Below are 20,524 nucleotides of genomic sequence, written 5' to 3'. Positions count from 1 at the left end.
ACACAGGGGTTTCTCTTGCTTATAAATGAAGGCAATTGCTTCATCCATATTGTTTACAGTCAGAACTGGAAGAACTGGACCAAAAATGTCCTGTTGCATGATGGGATCTGATTCCGCTACACCTGTCAAAATTGTTGGGGCTTCAGATAGAAGAAAAGAGCAATATTAAATGTAATGTTTGAGGTTCAAAATTGTTTTTTTTCTAATTCGATGCAACTTTCTTCTAAGCACAAGATATAAACTACACTGTCCCAATTTAAACCATTCAGCCAGTACATGTAGCGACGATATTTGCGTCATCGGAGGCTCTTTTTCAGAATAGATATGGTATTTTATTTTGAAAGTTGGGTATCTGTTATTGTCACGTGACTAGTCACCCGCGTTATCACGTGCCTTGTTCACGGTAAACATGGCGTCCGGTCATAACAATAGGTTTGCTCTCGGAGGGTTTCCAGTGGTTTTGACCGCTTTGTGTTTCATGTGTGCGTGTGTTCGAGCTGAAATACGGACCGCTGCTATTGACAAAGAGACCGGACAGCTAACCGTCGTTGAGGGATATCGAGAAGATTTTGTGGCTTGGGCGAACTTCACTGACGCCATTAATGCATCAGGGTGAGTTGACTATTTCTGAGATATTCATTCAGTACAACAGTGGGACGTGAGTTTTACACAACTGAAAGAAACGTCCTCTCTTAGCTGTCTAACCAACATGATCACCCCTTTGTCCTCGTGTCGTGTCTGCAAAGTTCCCATTGATAAGATCAGATAAGCATTGGTGTGACTCTAGACTGCACTGTGATTTGACACGAGTAAAGGAAGCAGAAAAAGGCCATTTATAATCAGGAGTCACATGAGTTGGGTCATCTGGGTCCACCAGGCTGACTGTTGTCATCTCCTCGCCACCAATACAAAAGACATAGAAACTCACAAACCTGCCCTCTTTTCCCACTGCACGTATATATATGTCATATTTCATACGAGCTCTCTTTTCAGCTGGTCTTTCTTGGAGATCACTACCAACAGTCGGTACAATGACAGTCTCCAGGCTTATGCTGCCGGTGCAGTGGAGGCCGCGCTCACATCCCAGGTGAGTTTATACAGTCCAGCTTGTGCTTGACCTACCAAAGCAGTCAGAATGTTTAATTGACTCACTTTACATATCATTTTAATCTACAATACTTGGTGTTTCTTTGTTGCAGCTCATCTATAAGCACTGGATGAATACGCTAATGGGTTACTGTGGGCCCTTCACGTCTGAACCTGGTTACTGTGAGCGCCTGAAGGCTTTCATCACAACCAATCTGCAGTGGGTTCAGGAGCAAATAGGGAAGCAGCCCAGTTCACCTTACTGGTACCAGGTACAATTTCAACATCTGTAGGGTGAATACAATCCTCTGCATGGATACAAAAGTGTTAAGGGTGGGAAATAAGATTCTGTTTGTCAGGTGCGTCTGGCTCTGCTGCAGCTGAAAGGTCTGGAGGACGGCTACAACGACGAGCTGTCGTTTCCAGTAGGCTCGTTCACCCTCAACCCATTCGGCTTCCTGTAAGTGGGTCACTCTTATTTTTTATTAATTAATGTAGTAAACATGATTCTTCACTGTTCTGAGATCAAAAACTCCACCACCGCTCTGTCCAACCAGACTTTTTCAATTGGGCGGGGATCTGGAGGACCTGGAATCGGCTCTGGACAAATCCAGCAAAACTCAACCTCTTGGATCTGGCTCCTGTTCTGCTCTCATTAAGCTGCTGCCAAACAATAAGGAGCTGCTGGTGTCCCACGACACTTGGAACACCTATCAGGCCATGCTACGCATCATCAAGAAATACATCTTTGCCTATAGAATTTCTCCTTCAGGTAGTTTACTTATACAAGTGTGTCTTCTGTTCATCATTGCTCCTCATTACTTACATTAAAGGAATAGTTCAGTATTTTGGGAAATAAATGTATTTGCTTATTGGGTGACAATTAGATGGACAGATTAGTGACACACCTGTTTTTTTGTAGTAAAAAATTGGCTTATTTTAGTATAAAGATTGGAAACTGGGGAATTTACAGCTAATCAGTTAATCCAGCTAGCTGTTTCTCCCATTGCCAGTCTTTAAACTAAGCTTAATGGCTACTAATAGCCTCATATTTGAAGATAATTAAAGTTTGAAGTCCCAGTAACGAACTGACTGTCGTTGCTATATATGATGTGAATCATGAGTACAGATTTGTATGTGCTTGATTTGTTTATTTTTTGTTCAGGCAAGGATCTTCTCCCTGGAGGAACTCAAGCATTCTCCTCTTATCCTGGATCGATCTACTCCGGAGATGACTTTTATATCCTAAGTAGTGGCTTGGTGAGAACTGTTTCTACCTGGCATAATGATGCCTTATTCATATGTTTACTTTAGTCTGCAAATTGAGTAGAGCCTATTATAGTTTCTTTTTCTTAATCTATTTTATGTCCCCCAGGTTACCTTGGAAACCACCATTGGCAACAGTAACCCCGCCCTCTGGAAGTTTGTTCAGCCCACAGGGACCGTCATGGAGTGGTTGAGGAACATTGTGGCTAATCGACTGGCTGCTACAGGCAAGGAGTGGGCTGAGATATTCAGCCAGTACAACAGTGGAACGTGAGTTTTACACAGCTGAGATAAATTGTTAATAAGGATGGGGTCACCAGGCTGACTTTTTGTTGGAAAATGCTGTAACAGTTACTTCATCAATTATATGGATATAAATAAAAAGCAGCGAACGACACCAAGGTAAAGGTTGTATGCTCATTTTGGACTGTGTGTCTTTGTAGGTATAACAACCAGTGGATGATTGTGGACTATAACCACTTCGCTCCAGGGAAGACGGACATTAAAGCGGAGCTCTTTGTCGTGCTGGAGCAGATTCCGTAAGTCTTTGCACCAAATCCTCAAACAAAACACATATTTCAGTGTTTGCATTTATGACTTCTACACCTCTCACTTAAAATGTTCTTTTCTAATCTTTTAATGCTGCAGGGGACACGTTGTTTACGCTGATAAAACTCAAGAACTGCTAGAGAAGGGCTACTGGGCGAGTTATAACATACCGTAAGTATTAAACATCTACTTCAGATTAAATTTGTTCTATTTATGTTATATTTCAAACTGTCTTTTTCCCCCATATGTGCACATATGTAGGTACTACGTGGACATATTTAATGCCAGTGGCTGCAATGAGCTGGTTGAGAAGTTTGGTCCGTGGTTCTCTCAGGACCAGAATCCTCGCGCTCAGATATTCAGGAGAAATCAGACGGCTGTCACAGATATGGACTCAATGATCCGCCTTATGAGGTGCAAACAAACTTTAATGTTAGATTTTATACTTTTTACATGCTGATAATGCAAATGTTGTTTATTTATGACATGCACTGTCTCTTCTCAGGTATAATAACTTTAAGGAAGACCCGTTGTCAAGGTGTGAAGGCTGTGATCCACCTGCGAATGGAGAGAACGCTATCTCAGCCCGTTCAGACCTGAACCCAGCTAATGGAACATATCCGTTTGGCGCCTTAAGGCAGAGGTCGCATGGAGGAACAGACATGAAGGTTTTGATATTTCTCTTTTGAAGGATCAACATACCACATTCAGAGCATTAATATAGCAGCAAACGATCTAAAGATATAGTGGACTAATATTTACCTGTGCAGAGAATGAAGTCACAGTCCCTTTCTGTGTGTTTGCCTCAAATGTAATTGACAGCACCCTGTTTCAAGAAAATCTAATGCATTGTGTGTGTTTTTGTGCAGGTGACCTCCTATGGGATGTTCCGTGACTACGGCATGCTGGCAGTGAGTGGGCCAACATGGGACCAGGTGCCACCCTTCCAGTGGAGCACTTCTCCTTACCACGACCTGATGCACATGGGCCACCCTGATACTTGGGCATTTAAGCCGATAAAAGTCACCTGGAGTCCTTGATTGTTACTGTGCTGTGTATGCAAGGCATTGCGAGTGCAAATACCGCCCGCTGATTTTGACAAAGGGAAACAATACTTTATGCAGTGTAACATACCGTTTATGATCACAGTCTTATTATCGATTTATTTCAGTATTACAGTGATGCAATATTTGCATAATTAAAACTAATTTCAATTGTGTAATGTAAATTACTCGGTATGATTGTTATATACTGTTGATACTATTGCTTATGTTAATACCACCACAACTGTTAATGCTACTACTACCAACACCAAATGCAATTGGAACCCAAGGGCCTGGGCTGCACGAGATTTCTGCCTAAAAGCCTATTAAGGCAGTTTTTTCTTGCCACTGTCGCTGTAACGCTTGCCCCTGGGTGATGTTGGGACGTTGAAATTGTATTGAGCGTATTCAAGTCCTGCTCAATGTGTTAAGTGTCCTGAGATTTATTATGTTGTGATATGACACTATAAATAAAATTGAATTGTCATTTTAAATAATTCTGTGTGATGTATTGTATCATTTTTTATTATTTTTTTGTAAGATTTTTTTCTCAAAGTGCCCAGATTGTTGCCTTTTACAAAAAATACAAATGTCTTCATCTCAAATGTGGTTCTTTTTAAAAACATGTAAAATATTTTGTCTGACCAAAGCAGCCTCCGATGACGCAAAATGACGATATTTGCGTCATCGGAGACTCTTTTTCTGAATATAAATACAGATATCTCCCATCTCTGGGGGAAATGTAGGAATGATGATGAATGAATTTTTGGAAGTCCACAATTAGTTTTAGGTGAGTTTTGGCCTCTTTTTGGCTGGATTGTGGGGATTTGGGGCTCTTCTGGGACGATTATGGCTGTATTTTGGAAGGCCACAATTAGTTTTGGGTGAGTTTTGGCCTCCTTTTGGTTTGTTTTTGGCTTGCCTATTTTGGGCCATTTAGGGCCCGGAAGCCTGGCCATAATCTTGCCAAAATGACCAGCCAGATTTGGGCCAAAATTATGCCAAAAGGTTTTTGCTATCGTGGCACTGGAGCCCTAGCAGTAGCTTTTGCTTTTTTCCGCGTGCTTTCTTCTTACCACCGCTGATGCTCCCTACACGTACGGGGAGAGACAGTAGAGAAGCGCAGGTCCGAGCAAGGTGGGCGAAACCAAATCTCAGAGCGGGAGGGGGCACAGACAAACGTCACTATTTTTTACTGATAAATTGAGAAAATCTACCACACTGTTGTGATTATTACGGAAGCCCTAAACGGCCATGCATACATACATTTTATTTCATCCGTTTTGTCGTGATAACGAGATAATTTCCATCCGTTTTCCCGTGATAACGAGATAACAAATTAAACGTGGTAGGCGAGATTTCAAATTCGGTAAAGTTGGAAAGATATTCACAGATTCTAACTGACAATAAAGAGACCCTTGATGTGTGTAGTGATTTTGGAGTCTCTGTAGGCCTACTGTATAAGTTATTGATTGTCTTGCAATTTGCAGACGGTCCCTGCGCACTCGCCCGGCTGCCGGTTGCGCATGGAGATCAATGTTCTCCATTCAGCTCGCAGGACGGCTTATTTATGTAAGAAGTCGGGGTTTTGGTGCTTGTAGCTCGTAGTCTATGATATTAGATGAGACAGAGGCATCATTTGTGTTTGAAAAATTTTCACTTCTGATTTATTGATCCCGGAAGTTCGACTCTGTGAATATCTTTCCAACTTTACCGAACTTCAAAATGATCTCGTTATCACGGGAAAACGGAGGAAAATGATCTCGTTATCACGGAAAACGGAGGAAATAAAATATATGTATGCATGACCGTTTAGGGCTTCAGTAGATTATAATGCTTAACATTCAATATCAATAATTATGATATCATATTGGGTGGGTTGTGGTGGCTGGTTTGGATTATTCCCCCCTCCCATAAATTACGTCCATGTTTCCGACGCGGTGTGAAGGCAGCATCGGTGTGGTCAAACTGACAGTTGGTCAAGGTCAGAGGCGCGAGCGCGGTGGCGGCGGCAGGTTGGGAGTTTGACACAGAGAGAAACCTGTTTGTCCCTCGGAAGAAATTAATACTCGAAAATGACTGAAGACTCACGGGCGGTTGCCGTCGATGTTCCCACAACTCAGACCAGACCGGTAACGGTAAGTAACTGCTCAAAGTTGACAAACGGCTCCGAATGTATCAACAGGCTCATTAGCAAGCTAGCTAATTTAAGCTAACTAACGGCTTTTCAGTGGAGTTTGTTGCATCATTAAAAAAAAACTATAATAATGTGTTTTGTCGAAACAGTTCGACTTCCGAAAAAGAGTGGATCGACAGCTTGGTCCCCATATGATAAGCGGAGACGTAACTGGTAACTTAATAAATATATTTTTTAGTTATAATTACCATCTGAACTACCTATTTCTACCGCCTAGCTGTGTTTTTTGTGTTATATCCACCTGTGTAGGCAACATATTACAGAAGAACGACAGGGACAACAGTGTGGACCTGGCTGAAGAGTCTCTGCTGAATAAACTGGTCCGGCGCAGTCTGGTGCAGAACACAAACCAGGTTGAGGTCCTGCGGCGAGACCCCGCATCTCCTCTCTTCTCTGTGAAGAATTTTGAGGAGCTGAGACTGTGCGTTTGATTGTAATCTAAACTTTCAAGCAGCTGTATGTTGTTTCTCTCCCTCCCTCCGTCCTCAAACACTTGTTGCTTTTGATGATCAATAGGAAACCTGGACTGCTGAATGGTGTGTACAACATGGGATTCAACAGACCCTCCAGTATCCAGGAGAACGCTTTGCCCCTGATGTTGGCACAGCCGTGAGTTCATTTTCACTCAAGTCATCTTGGTTTAGTCATTGGACAGAAACATAATTTACATTAACGTTACTTATCAAGCAAAAATCAAGGTTCAAGCCACTCAAATATGAGGATTTGCTGCTCTTCTCTGTCATTTAAATAACCTGAAAGTTAATTAACTATTTTGATTGTCATGTAATTGTTCAAGTTGTTCATCAATGAAAAATACTATTTTCTTGTTCAAGGTTCTCAAAGATGAGGATTTGCTGTTCTTCTCTCTTTGAAAACATTGTAAATTATTCATATCTGTATTTTGGACTATTGGTTTCACAAAATGAAAAACATGACATCATCTTTGGACTTGAAATTGCTGTTTTTCTCACTTTTCTGACAGTTAATTAAAAGAGCCCTCAAAAAGGTTCTGGCAATAATCTAATTGATAAATTGACTAATCATTTCAGCACATTTTTTAAGCACTTTAGTGCAGTATTTTTTCGAGCAAGTTCTAGCACATCCAAAACTAATTCATAGCACTTTATATACATTTATTATAACCATGGTTTTGTTAGTTTAAGCCAGTGGCGTCAATTTAGCCAAAGCTAAGGTATGGCAAGGTTACTAGTCACATGACTTAACTACAGTGTCAATCAATATACATGCCCAGCAAATAATCATAACAAAAGTGACAACTCTGCTATGTAGCTTATCTGTGTGGTTAGGAAAATTTGAACTTTTTCAAATGCAGTCTCACTCACATCCCGCTAACATAACTATGGACACAAACACTTAACTACGCATGCTAATCAGTCAATTCAGTCAAATGCGCCGTTACATTTCAGCACCATGGATAGCAAGCGGCAGGGTTAGAGAGCAGTAATAGCCTTTCTGACAAACACAATTTCACTCATTCTGTTCACTTCATTCACTATGTAATTGCAACAATATCACGTGAACATACCAGGTCAACTTAAAACTGTTAAAGTCCAAATGCAAAGAGGAGAGGGGGGGAGGGAGCAGAGGGTGCTGAGTGGCTAACAGCCTCGTTAACAGCCTGAATCCCACCTTCCCTACCTGGTCCTCCTCCCTCCCCTGCTGGGGCAACATTGGACCCATCGCCTGCCTCTTTTTTTTTGATAAAAAAGATTCTAAAGTTATCTGATTCCTTTTCATTTTAGTTAATTAGCTTAGCAAAACAAAAAACAAACAGAAACGCGATAACAATAATGACCCAGCTCTGACCTCCGTCGTCTCGTCAGGGAGGGCTGGGAGACACCACATTTCAAGATATGGAGGGGGGATACAAGTGTTGGGAAAGATAATATCTAGAGAAATCGATTGTGTTGTTCTGATTTTCACTTGTAGTTCATTTATATGTATTAAATAATAGATTAATCAATACAAATAAGACACAGAGTAATTCCATAAATGTATAAAAAAAAAACGAATATTTACATTTTCCCCTGGAGCCAAGGTGTGGCAGCTGCCATAACTTGCCATACCCAATTGACGCCCCTGGTTTAAGCGAATAATCTAGATCTATAATGAGAATGTGAAAAGGCTAATTTTGCATGAATCAATGGACTAGGGCTGTAACTAATGATTACTTTTGTTATCAATTAACACCAATTATTGTATTGGTTAATTGTTTAGTCTGTAAAGTATCCTAAAACTGAAAAACATCACATAGAATATACAAGGTAAGGTCATCAAACCAAGCATAATGCTTTTAAAATAAGTTTTCGATTGAGAAAAATAGTTATAGTTGTGTGTATGTTCTGCTGATTGCTCCAGCTCTGGACTCTAACAATTGTACTTGGGTTTCTTACATCACTTCATTATATTTTTCTTCTCCCAGATATATGAATCTGATTGCCCAGTCACAGTCTGGCACGGGTAAAACTGCTGCTTTTTCTCTAGCCATGCTCAGCCGTGTTAACACAGACAATAAATGGACTCAGGTAAGCATCTCATGTAATCTGAAAAGTCCAGCCAGTGTCCACATTGAGTAGTAGAAGCTGAAATGCCACTCAACATTTGAAAACTGTTTGGTTCCTCCAGTGCCTTTGTCTCTCCCCAACATACGAGCTCGCTCTACAGATCGGCCAAGTGATCGAGCAAATGGGGAAATTTTATCCTGATTTGAAACTGGCCTACGGCATTCGGGGCAACAGAAGTAAGAATGTGACTGTACTTGTAATTACACCTGATGGAATAAGGGGTAAACTGGTATTTGAGAGCCGGTGTCACCGTGTGAATTCCTGCATTCTGTTCAGTGGCGCGAGGCATCAAGTTGCAGGAGCAGATTGTCATCGGGACGCCAGGCACAATCCTGGACTGGTGCACCAAGTACAAGCTCATTGACCCCAAGAAGATTACTATGTTTGTGCTTGACGAGGCTGATGTGATGATCGCCACACAAGGTCATCGTGACCAGAGCATACGGATCTATAGGTGTGTTTGCTTTTCAGAGAAACCTCCCGATGATGATAACAAAAGTTATCTTTGTCATGTCCGTCAGCAAGCTTCTCTTGTCACAATGTTTTCCTCCCTTTCTCTCCGTACCAACACAGACAGCTGACAAAGGCCTGCCAGATGCTGCTTTTCTCTGCAACCTTTGACGACTCTGTGTGGGAGTTTGCAGAGCGGGTGGTCCCCAATCCCAATATCATCAGGCTAAGGCGCGACGAGGAGACCCTGGATAACATCAAGCAGTTCTATGTGTTCTGTAGGGACAAGGAGGACAAGTTCACTGCCCTCTGTAACCTCTATGGGACCCTTACTATAGCACAGGCCATGATCTTCTGCAATGTAAGTCGGCTGATTTAACCGTGTCTTAGAACACACTTGATTAGGATTTAATGAAAACTATTCCTTCACTGTTCTGATCACACCTGGAGATCTGTTTCTGGATACACGATATGGATTATGTGTGATTATTGTATTATCTCCTGGTGTTTAATTGTTCTCGTTATCTCCATTTTTTAAAAATTTAAAGCAATAGCTCTCAACAGGCCGATAAGGGGCATTGTTCGGCTCACGCATCAGATGATTTCTGAATCGTGGTGCTGCGGACGCAGTGGTCGGTGCATATCTGCTGCATTCCTGCTTGCTTGCATATTCTGGGCAACATTGTTGAACCTCCTCCTTACGTAGTGCTGCATGCCGTGGCTGCATGGCTCAATCTAATCCACCATAAAACCCTAAATGATTCCATTTTATAGCTGATTTTAGTAGCCGACTACTTTGTATCTATAACCTGTGTTAGATGTCAACTTGTCGGATGGATTGTCTTTCCTTAGAATGAGGTAATGCTGTACCCATTGCATCCACATCTGGTTCAGATCTGATGACAAAGCGGATCTCTAGATGTGGTCTGGCTGATCCAGTCTATTACATTTACATCTTTCATTAATGTGTTGTTTCTTGTATTTGTCAAGATAGGATCTCCAGGTACAGATTGCATGGGGATGTCGGTTGTAAATTGGGTGTTGAATTCCAGTAAACCAACAGATATTTTTTAATCAGTAATGCATAATTCATAGCAAAGTAGGATCAGAGCAGAAGTCTCATAAGAAGGCATGTCGTTCTTGTTTTATGATACAAATTTTGACACACAAATAAGTATTTTCCAATTCCTGGAAAAATGTCTCCTGACAAGACGCCAGTATGAGCACTTTAGTTTGGCTGATACTTTTTCTTTAGACTCGCAGGATGGCTGCTTGGCTGTCCACAAGCATGATCCAAGAAGGGCACCAGGTGTCCTTGCTGAGTGGGGAAATGACGGTGGAGCAGAGAGCCGCCGCCATCGAACGCTTCAGGGACGGGAAAGAGAAAGTGCTGGTGAGCACCAACGTGTGCTCCAGAGGTACGGGAGGGGTTTTAAAATGAAAACATCACGTTAATGTTGGACGGTGAGTGTGTACATTTTCTCAAACTCATTAGTGGGTCATGATGATTACAGGTATTGATGTGGAACAAGTGTCGCTTGTGGTCAACTTTGACCTCCCTGTGGACATGACTGGGAACGCTGACAACGAGACTTACCTTCACCGGATCGGCCGCACAGGGCGCTTCGGCAGAAGAGGATTCGCGATCAATATGGTTGACAGCGAACGCAGCGTGGATATTATCAAACAAATTGAAAGGCATTTCAGTATGTTCCCGTTTCTTTCACTTTGATCATGCAAAACGGCAAATGCACGGATCCTAATGTGACTATTATCTCTCTCTTCCTCTCTCTTACAGTGAGGCAGATGAGAATCCTTGATCCTAGCAATCTTGATGAAATGGAACTCCTGATCGGCTGAATGCTTTGCTCCGTGCACCATCAAATCCTCACGCAGTGAGACACGTGTTACCTCAAATGTGAGACTTGAGTTCCTTTCCAGAGTTTATTGTTTGCATTTTATTCTTTACAGAGGAGAGAATCGCGCTAATGTTTATGCAAACTTTTTTCATGGCAGTATTCTGTGCCATTTTTATTTGATGTGTCCAATTCTGATTGATCATTAAGTCACCTTAAGCATGTAAATTATAAAATCACCCACCGGCTGTTAAAACAGCATTTAAGGGTGTTGATGAGACTACAGTTGATGGTTTGCAGTTTTGTTTGTTTGTCTTAAATGAATTGTTGATATCCTTGAGTGACTTGAAGCATTTTAAGAATAAATAACTATACCGTTGCATATCAAACTTGCAGTTTAAATACCATCTGTTCATGAAAGCTGCGGCTCGTCAGAGGAAAAGGTTTTTACACTGTACCAAGTAAAATCATTATATTGGGTGTATCCGAAACAGCCTTTTATTAAACATGATGATTTAAATATGTCTTTAGGGAAAATACAATATGTTCTTAAGTTAAGCGTGTAGCCCCTGAATGCTCTGCTCTTTAGTGTGATTGATTTGTTTTCAACATTTTCCAGAGGGAGTTTGATGAGTCACATCGTGGTACGTTCACTCATCATCAAAAACAGCTTTTATCCTTCCAGAAATGATTTTGACTCCTTTTTCAGTATGAAAGAAATATAAAAGGAGTACTTGCTCGGAGCAGAGTGAAGGTTGTTAGCAGTTGGCCTTTTTCACAGTGGTGATTTTGATTCAAAAGCACAGGTGTTACTCATGAGGTCAGCGTCATTCATTAACACTATTAATTACACCTGATTTATGGATTTGTGTTCACAATATGAAAGCAGGGTGTTGCAGTATAAAAAGATAGTGATGAATTCAACACATTGACTGTACTTCTCTAACAGAGGACTATTTGGCATATAAGAACGTCAATCAAAAAATGTAAGATATGGAAACAAACTATAGCCATTTAGTTGTTGTTTATCAAAAAAGGTTACAAGTTAGATTAATTAGTTGGACAGTATTATTCTGAATTTGCTATCATCTAAAAACGGTTACAAAAATAAGATTTTGTATACTAAGGTATACTAAGAAAAGAACCATGATTTTCTCTAGGTATGTGAAGGGTTGTGAGGATTTGGATTTTATTTTAACTCCAAGGGCCAGGTGACTTTATCAGAATGCATAGTATCCAGTAGCTGGATCCATGTAATAACTGGCCTTTAAAAATAAAAATCTGCCTGCCTCTATGGGAGATTAACATAGGGTTGCCCATACTTATGCACCCTGTATTTTAATGAAGAACATTTATTTCTTTACGATACATCATTCATTCACAAAGAAAATTGGTGTCCTAATAAGGTAGGATTTTTCCTCATTTGTTTAATTAAGGCATTGAGATCACTTTACAAAAGACGATTTTTATTCCTCTTTCAAGTCAACTTAAACGTGGGGTGCCTAAACGTATGCATAGCATCCGTGTGTATATATATATGTCAATCACCAAAATGATCCGTGTGACTTGCTACTGAAGTACAGGTATTTTTATTTAAAACATTGACTCTATGTTTAATGGAATTTATATTTACAACAGTGACTTATTTTCAAATGTGTACATTTACTTTTGAAATTGGTTCACCCCCTTTTCTCCTATACCAGTTGTCAAGTGTTTTTTTACATATTTATTTATTTTATTATAAAATACACTTGAAGTTTATAGTTTATAAGCCAAGTTTTTGAATATATATACAGTAAATAGCCATTTTGGAAAATAAGCACTGTAAACACTGTATTTATTATTAATTATTTTAAGTCTAATTATATTCATGGTATTTGTCATTTTATATGTGTACAAAGTAAAAAAATGTAATTAAAATTAATTGTATTTAATTATTTATTATTTTATTTTAAAAGGATGATTTATGCTTTTGAAATATCAGTGGTTAACTTTTCTAAGAAGCAGATTCACTCAATCTGTCAGGCTACGAGAGTATGGTCTGTTGTTATGGCGGTTGCCACATCGCTTCTTCGGGCTGTGCCCAGCCAGGCTCCGTGGCAAGCCCGGCCACCAGGCCCTCGCTGATGGGCCCTCCCTCTGGGCCTGGCTCCAGACGGGGGCCCCGGGCTTGCTGCGGTCACTCCTCTTCTTCCTCGGTTTTTCATGGGGTCTTTTGAACCATTCTTAGTCTGGCCCCTCACCTGAGACCAATTTGCCATGGGAAGCCCTACCAGGAGCACAAAGCTTCAGGGTCCTCAGGGTCATAGGGACACACAAACCTCTCCACCGCGGTAAGGTGATGGTTCCCGGAGAGGGTTTTTTTTTTGGGGGGGGGGGTGTTTTTTAAATGGGAAAACCTGACCTCCAGGAGAAAACCCTTAAACCGAATCAACTATTTTTGGGGATTTATGGGAAAAACCTGAGGACCAGGAAAAAACCCTTAAATCGATTGTGGATATTTCTAGTGGGAAACCTGAGCACCAGGAGAAAAACCCACGTATAATGCAGGGGGAGGAGGGAGCAGGGGGGGGGGGGGGGTGTTAGGGGACGTATTTTAATGTGTTTTTTAAATGGGAAAACCTGACCTCCAGGAGAAAACCCTTAAACCGAATCAACTATTTTTGGGGATTTATGGGAAAAACCTGAGGACCAGGAAAAAAACCTTAAATCGATTGTGGATATTTCTAGTGGGAAACCTGAGCACCAGGAGAAAAACCCACGTATAATGCAGGGGGAGGAGGGAGCAGGAGTGGATGGGAGGAGTCGTGAGGTAGATGGATGAAGGGTGATGTAGATGGAGGGGACAGAGATGAAGGGGACGGAGATGGAGGAGGGTGGTGATGGAGATGAAGGAGGTCTGAATAGAAGCAGGGGCTCCCCCCCACTTCTATCCACACCTAGATGAGGAGGGAGGAGGGGTGTCGCCACCGCACCTTTTTGTCCGGTGCATCAGGCTAAACAAACCCCTCCTCTTCTCCTCCTGTTCGTTCTCCTTCTTTTTCCTCTCCTTCTCATGCATTTTGTCCATCATCTTCTGAAGCTCTGTCTGAGTGTCCTTCTTGGAGGAGAAGACTCCTCTTCTCCGCCAAAAAGAACATCCATTTTTCAGGCTCAGACAGAGCTTCTCCAGGTCCAGTTTGTCATCCTGGGCCTGTCGGACTTTGGTCTCAAGTTCCTTTCTCTCGCCATCCAAGAGTTGGAACTTGGTCTCATGGCTCCGTTGTTTCTCTGCCAGCTCGTCTTCCAGGGCGTTGCATCGTGTCTGACAGAAGCGCTTACTCTCCACGAGTTCAGCTTCCTTCACCATCAGCTGGGTTGTGGTGTCTTTGAGTTGCCGAGAAAGGTGTGCAACATTTGTAATTTTGTCCTTACACCTCGCCACCATCTCATCAAAGCTTTGTTTGCTTTGACGCTTGGCGGTTTCCATCTTCTCTCCCTCGGTTTGAAAATGGTTTCTCAGCTGTTGGATCTCAGACTCCTTCTCTCTCAGGGTTTCAGAGAGCTTCACCGTCTTCTCCCCCTCGGTTTGAAGACGGTTCCTCAGCTGATGGATCTCAGACTCCTTCTCTCTCAGGGTTTCAGAGAGCTTCACCGTCTTCTCCCCCTCGGTTTGAAGACGGTTCCTCAGCTGATGGATCTCAGACTCCTTCTCTCTCAGGGTTTCAGAGAGCTTCACCGTCTTCTCCCCCTCGGTTTGAAGACGGTTCCTCAGCTGATGGATCTCAGACTCCTTCTCTCTCAGGGTTTCAGAGAGCTTCACCGTCTTCTCCCCCTCGGTTTGAAGACGGTTCCTCAGCTGATGGATCTCAGACTCCTTCTCTCTCAGGGTTTCAGAGAGCTTCACCGTCTTCTTTCCCTCGGTTTGAAGACGGTTCCTCAGCTTGTTGATGTCCGACTCCTGCTTGTTCAGGGATTCAAAGCTCTTCTTTGGCTTCTCCTGATTGGTTTGAAGACGTTTCCTCAGCTGGTAAATCTCTGACTCCTGCTTGTTCAGGGTTTCAGAGCTCTTCTTCGTCTTCTCCTGCTCCTTTTGAAGAAGTTTCCTCAGCTGGTAAATCTCTGACTCCTGCTTGTTCAGGGTTTCAGAGCTCTTCTTCGTCTTCTCCTGCTCCTTTTGAAGAAGTTTCCTCAGCTGGTAAATCTCTGACTCCTGCTCGTTCAGGGTTTCAGAGCTCTTCTTCGTCTTCTCCTCCTCATTTTGAAGAAGTTTCCTCGGCTCGTTAATTTCACACTCCTTCTCTTCAACAAGGTCCTCCATCTCTTTCAACCTATTATTGTGAAAATTAACGCTGGGATCAACGGCCAACTTTTCAGTCTGGTCAGTTTTGTTGGTTTGACGTGGTGCTGGAGCTCCAGCACCACCAACAAATCTTCTGTTGTTCCCTTGCTGAATTCTTATATCCACGGCACAGAACATGTTGTTGTACCAACTGGATCTTATACTACTATATACTATATATATATATATATATATATACAACTATAATAGTAGTATTAACCGTTTCAAAGTAGATAGTATCTATAATAGATTTTATCTCTTGATCGGACTCCACTGCAACTCCACAACAAATGGATGTGCTTCTCTGGAATTTATAGATACTGCAGGGCCTTAGGATCAAAGGCACTGCCTTTGATCCCATGATGTCACTCATCAGAATGTTCATCACTGAAGGGGGGGTGGAATGGGGGTGGAAAGGGGGGGTGGGTGGAAGGGGGCGGAATGGATGGAATGGAATGATGTCATATAGAATTTCTTTTTTGATATTAAGTCCACCCTCATGTGTTGGGAAAAAAACATCTTTTTGATGATTTAAACTTTTTTTTTTAACAAGATCTCTGTAATACACCTTAATTAATAGGTAAGTATCCCCTCATGTGATGCTTACTTACTAAATTATATTGGTAAGATGATAAGTGTTCAGAAAAATATATTCACCTGTTCACACAGCCCACGACCAACGTCATGAACTAACGTCAGAACATTTTTAACAGAGTGGCTGTAATGTCCTGTATTCTGTTGCATTTTAACGTGGATTGAGACTTGTATCTGGTTGTAGCAGGAGAAAGAAATATGGGTACATGTTGTAAAGTGGTCGGCTCCCGTCAGATCATGTATTTGAAAATATTAATAGTCTTATTATTCCATATGCATGTGTAACCGGATGATATATGGCATCTATTCATTTTGGTTCTTTGGTGTCCTCGTTAGTCTGTCTGTTTTGCGACAGGTATGGCGATCGCGGCAGGTGTGACACGCACCTTTCCGGCACCTGTAGTGCGGGGTGGTTTATATACCCCCCAGTTATTTAGTCTCTCTCTCTCTTCTGCCGAAGCGGGTGGTGCGTGTTGGCAGCTCCGCCTTGCCATCGTATCCCGGCGTCTGTGCGGTAGTGATGGGCAAAGGGAAGCTTCGAAACAGTTCGAAGCGATGTTTCAGTATGTGTTGAAGCCTTGAAACGAATATGAAACCTGACTCTACAGTGGCATCTCGTGGCCACTTCTGTGAACTATATGCTCGCGCCAAAGAAAACTCCTAATTATGTGCCACTATGAAATGAGCCAGTCTTAGGTTTCCTTAATTTAAGTAGAATACAGGTTGAATTAAAGAAACATTATTAAAAATATATAAATGACACATTGTTATATGCAATACAATAATCAAAGATTTTTATTCAAAAATAATATTTGTTCAGCTCTTTTTGAGCTGAGTCTGTTTCTTTTTTTTTGGATAACACTTCCCCTGCTTTTGAAAAAATCCTTTCACAGGGTACACTTGTTGCAGGGACACTTAAAAATGCTGTATTGAATATTTACACTACCAGGATGGTGAATGTGAGATTAACTAAACTGCAGTGTTTGTGTTCTTGTAAATGAACATTGAACATTGTGGCTCATCACCAACATTAATGTACTACCTGCTGTAACTCTTCTGAATTGTAGAAAACCCAATTCAGGTGAATGGAAAAAGTAGTTTCTACAAATCAAAAATGAACCGGGATCTAAAATCGTCTTGAGTCACAATCAAAATGTACTCGCAGATCTCTACAGTTAGAGTTTTGCCACACAAGCAGTAAAGAAGTCTCCGCTCGTTACACTGCGCATGCGTCATACCCCATAGCACTGATAGCAGCGTAAAAGCTGTCGTGTTGGTATCTCTGTGCCGCTGGAGTTAAACTGTAACGTAAACATGTCAAGCCCCTGTTTACTTAACGTCAAGAAACTCGGATATCTACCAAAGTTCGCGACTTGATCAGAGAAGACTGCTCGAATTCAAGGTATGAACTCATCTTTTATTACATTGAACACAACCTGACGCTGCAGTTACTTAGTTATCGAAGGAGCTCGTTGGCTGATAAACTAGCTACACGACTACAATAGTCCCGAGTACCGTAGTTAAATGTTCATTAAACATCAGTGAAAGGGGTTGTTTTCCAAGGCAATACTATTAGTTCACTGTTAGTGACGTGTTTAGGGGGCATTTTGGGGTTTGCTAATACAAACTCACGAAGCATATGGTAACCGTTGCCACCGTTAACCTTATGTTTAATCTAGTTTTGAATGACACTGTCGTTGACCAAGAAACTGTTAAAGTTAAGGTCTTTTGGGGGTTGTTTGGTAAAACTGGACATGTTACTTTCGGTTGGTGAGCGACGTTCACGGAACCGACCCATCACAACCGCCAGAGACACTGTGGACTAAAGCTGTGAAAACTTGGAAAATGACATGCCTGTGACTCGTGTTTACAGCTTGGCGCTGGGTGTATGTGGAGTCTGACGATGGCTTTCTGGCAGCCAGTGACTAACCTCAGAGAATACGCATCCCAGAATCCACCGGGGGTCACATTTTTCCTGTGTCTGCTGACTATGGCCATCTCCTGTATCTGCCTCAGCTCTTTCAGCTCCACTCACACCCTGCCTAACCCTGACACAGCGAAGGTGAGGACTCGCTTATTCAGATCACATTGGAGATTATAATGTAATAAATAAACATGATTCATCTAAGAGGACGGGTTCAAATAAAACACAATGCCTTTACTGCATATGTGTGCACTTGTGTTTCTGTGCTCATCTGATACTGATATGCAAATCGTACACTCAATTCTTCTTTTAAGGACTGGAACTACCTACTGTCCTCCTTGTCCCAGTTCCAGCTGTGTGTGAAAGCCAACGCAAGTTCACCTGAGCAAGTCTCGCCAGCCCCCCCTACTCTGATGGATAGAGACACGTCAGTCAACTCTACGATGACTTTCACCACTCTGCATCTAAAGGTTCCTCTGGCTGTGACTGCCAACTCAAACGGTGGCTCTCTGAAACACTTTGGTTTGCACGCTGCCTTGAGAGCCAGTCAATTACATCTTGGAGGTTGGTATTGCATCGCAGTTTAGTTGTAAAAAAAAAAATGTGTGTGTGTGTATGACGATCATTTTACCTCCCCCAGGCAACGAGATTGTTAATGTGACTCTGGAGTTTTTGTCTGGAAATGACACCGACACCTGTCTCACCATAAGTGCCCCGGTCCACATCCTGCCAGTGAGTCTGTAAGTTCACTCATTCTCTAAAGTGTGTGTTTCTAAGCATCCTTATCTTGAATCAACAACTACTTGGGTACATAAACAATGTAAACTCATGAACTAGGAATGTTTGTGTGTCTTCATGCATATACTCTACACCTTAATGGAAGTCTTCCACCGGGGTGCCCTGCAGCTGAGAAAGACATCACGCCCATCCATGTGGAAGTGAGCAACCAGCGGCCGACAGCGACGCAGACCTGCTACAGTCTCCACTCTGTGAATGACCCTGCACTCACGGTCATGTTAACACAGGTATGGCATAACATGACTTAAAGCAGTGGTAAACACAGCATAGCATCTTGTCATCCTGTAACTCAATTTCCACTTTCATTCTTTAGGAGGAGCAGAGCGTTTCCGTTCGACATCTGTTAGAAGTCAGTGCGTGTCTGCTAGGAATTTGTTTGATGCTCTGCGTAGCTGCAAGTCTGACACATTCCCTCATACACCGCTACCATTGGAATGGAATGGATCTACAAAATGTAAAAGTAATTTCTTACATCTCTGAGTATGCTAACGTTTAGTCATTTTTATTGAACACTATTGAACACACACTCTCCATATCTAAAATATGTGAATACTGTTTTAACCCAACCTTACTGTTTTGACTTTATTTGCAGGAGCCCTTGATGGACCCCTGATGATAAGGTTTCCATCTGCTGCAGCATAAATATATCAGTCAGTGTTGGAGAGATCTGTGTCACTGCCTTTGAAGGGGCATCCCACCGTTTTTACAAAAGAAGGCAGTTTGCACTTAATGGGGAGTACTTCTCATCATCAATATCTTCTGTAGCTCTGGAGGGAGAGTGTCAAAGTCTGAGAAATGAACCCTGGTGATGTCATCAGGGTTATCTCTGCATGGGTTTGGAGACTAGGTATTTATGGAACATCCAGTGAAGTGGTATTTCAGCTTCTGCTTAATCCCATCTTTTGAAAGTGCAATATTTAATCAGTTGAGCATCTCTGTTATAGGCAATATCCAAGTGAGAAATATGGTTGTGATAGATTTTTTTTTTTTAATCTTTAACTCTTTTATAACGCTTCAACTGATAATACCTACACTGTTGACTGGTCACACATTAACTATCCAGTTTGTTGTGTGCAGTGTTTACCATGCTTACTAGGAGTGAGTGCAGAAGATGTATCTTGCTCTTAATTGAATTTCTAAGCATCGGATATTGTTCAAGTGGTGCCATTTGTAATATTTGTTAATAACAAAGAGTTGACAGGACACTAAACAGTGTGTGTGCATGGAAACTACCAGTGTTATGAACTGACAGGTTTTAAATGTGAAAAATATAAATACTACGTTTCTATTGTGTAGCTGGGGAATTAAGGAGCTTTACTTCAAGTGTCTTTGTACAGTACCCAACACCTGTTTAATTTGTGGTTCTGCCAAGTGAAGGAAAGCTATGAATGTGACCCATAGGCTTGACTTGACGCAATACTAGTAATAATACAACTTTTTCAGTGACTCATCCAAATGACCATTAACTCAAAAACCTTAGAAACATAGCTACAATACTGAATGTCCACTCTGCAGATTGATATTTCCCTTATGTGTTTTTCGTGGAGTCCTGGACCAACAACGGAAGAGGGAGATCGTATTTAGTGATTTTTAAATCTGGGTTGTGGTGTTAATTGTTCTTTAAAGAGACTGTTTGTTTAGCATTTCAAAATAATTTATTATTTCGTTTTTTTTTTTTTTTTTTTTTCTTGAAGGCATTTGGTTTCATGGGTTTCTTTGTAAGGGCAGTATGATATCGTGCTACAGGGACTTTACATCCCTTACAGATAACATTATGCATGGTTCATTATTGTCAAAATTACCATATTGAGTAGAAATAAACAAAGAGGACCAACTGCTAAAATTGTCTGTATTG

General features: G+C 41.6%; 3 protein-coding genes across 4 annotated transcripts; all 3 read left to right on the top strand.

Moving 5' to 3' along the window:
* The first annotated feature begins 394 nt into the window (after positions 1 to 394).
* On the top strand, positions 395 to 4,441 carry plbd2 (phospholipase B domain containing 2). The gene is made up of 12 exons (XM_084024750.1): positions 395 to 612; positions 994 to 1,087; positions 1,200 to 1,358; positions 1,446 to 1,546; positions 1,644 to 1,858; positions 2,252 to 2,346; positions 2,462 to 2,622; positions 2,796 to 2,891; positions 3,001 to 3,072; positions 3,163 to 3,315; positions 3,407 to 3,569; positions 3,771 to 4,441. The coding sequence occupies exons 1-12, from the start codon at positions 410 to 412 to the stop codon at positions 3,939 to 3,941; spliced, it is 1,683 nt and encodes a 560-aa protein (XP_083880876.1). The 5' UTR covers positions 395 to 409; the 3' UTR covers positions 3,942 to 4,441.
* Positions 4,442 to 6,442: 2,001 nt separating this feature from the next.
* On the top strand, positions 6,443 to 11,356 carry LOC311023068 (ATP-dependent RNA helicase DDX19B-like). The gene is made up of 9 exons (XM_084024732.1): positions 6,443 to 6,562; positions 6,658 to 6,750; positions 8,585 to 8,687; positions 8,788 to 8,902; positions 9,003 to 9,180; positions 9,300 to 9,537; positions 10,432 to 10,594; positions 10,691 to 10,882; positions 10,975 to 11,356. The coding sequence occupies exons 2-9, from the start codon at positions 6,689 to 6,691 to the stop codon at positions 11,034 to 11,036; spliced, it is 1,113 nt and encodes a 370-aa protein (XP_083880858.1). The 5' UTR covers positions 6,443 to 6,562; positions 6,658 to 6,688; the 3' UTR covers positions 11,037 to 11,356.
* Positions 11,357 to 17,198: 5,842 nt separating this feature from the next.
* On the top strand, positions 17,199 to 20,512 carry LOC311023352 (transmembrane protein 248). 2 transcript variants are annotated; one of them, XM_084025131.1, is made up of 7 exons: positions 17,199 to 17,349; positions 17,821 to 18,009; positions 18,186 to 18,435; positions 18,512 to 18,611; positions 18,755 to 18,896; positions 18,983 to 19,123; positions 19,262 to 20,512. In XM_084025131.1, the coding sequence occupies exons 2-7, from the start codon at positions 17,836 to 17,838 to the stop codon at positions 19,280 to 19,282; spliced, it is 828 nt and encodes a 275-aa protein (XP_083881257.1). In that variant the 5' UTR covers positions 17,199 to 17,349; positions 17,821 to 17,835; the 3' UTR covers positions 19,283 to 20,512. The 2 variants fall into 2 exon arrangements, with proteins under 2 accessions (XP_083881257.1, XP_083881256.1); XM_084025130.1 differs by having other exon boundaries at positions 18,983 to 19,129.
* Positions 20,513 to 20,524: the final 12 nt, after the last annotated feature.

The sequence above is a fragment of the Eutrigla gurnardus genome (genome assembly GCF_963514095.1).
Source record: "Eutrigla gurnardus genome assembly, chromosome: 13".
NCBI classification, from domain to species: Eukaryota; Metazoa; Chordata; class Actinopteri; order Perciformes; family Triglidae; genus Eutrigla; species Eutrigla gurnardus.
Note: the sequence above shows the minus strand (reverse complement) of the source record. Positions and strands in the feature narration are given on the sequence as shown.

Excerpts from the sequence above, each read along its gene's own strand:
- plbd2 (XM_084024750.1), top strand. The coding sequence starts at position 410 with ATGGCGTCCGGTCATAACAATAGGTTTGCTCTCGGAGGGTTTCCAGTG. Across the intron at positions 613-993 it reads GACGCCATTAATGCATCAGG|CTGGTCTTTCTTGGAGATCA; the intron begins GTGAGTTGACTA and ends CTCTCTTTTCAG. Across the intron at positions 2,623-2,795 it reads AGCCAGTACAACAGTGGAAC|GTATAACAACCAGTGGATGA; the intron begins GTGAGTTTTACA and ends GTGTCTTTGTAG.
- LOC311023068 (XM_084024732.1), top strand. The coding sequence starts at position 6,689 with ATGGGATTCAACAGACCCTCCAGTATCCAGGAGAACGCTTTGCCCCTG. Across the intron at positions 6,751-8,584 it reads CCCCTGATGTTGGCACAGCC|ATATATGAATCTGATTGCCC; the intron begins GTGAGTTCATTT and ends TTCTTCTCCCAG. Across the intron at positions 10,883-10,974 it reads ACAAATTGAAAGGCATTTCA|TGAGGCAGATGAGAATCCTT; the intron begins GTATGTTCCCGT and ends TCTCTCTTACAG.
- LOC311023352 (XM_084025130.1), top strand. The coding sequence starts at position 17,836 with ATGTGGAGTCTGACGATGGCTTTCTGGCAGCCAGTGACTAACCTCAGA. Across the intron at positions 18,612-18,754 it reads CACATCCTGCCAGTGAGTCT|TCTTCCACCGGGGTGCCCTG; the intron begins GTAAGTTCACTC and ends CCTTAATGGAAG. Across the intron at positions 18,897-18,982 it reads TCACGGTCATGTTAACACAG|GAGGAGCAGAGCGTTTCCGT; the intron begins GTATGGCATAAC and ends TTCATTCTTTAG.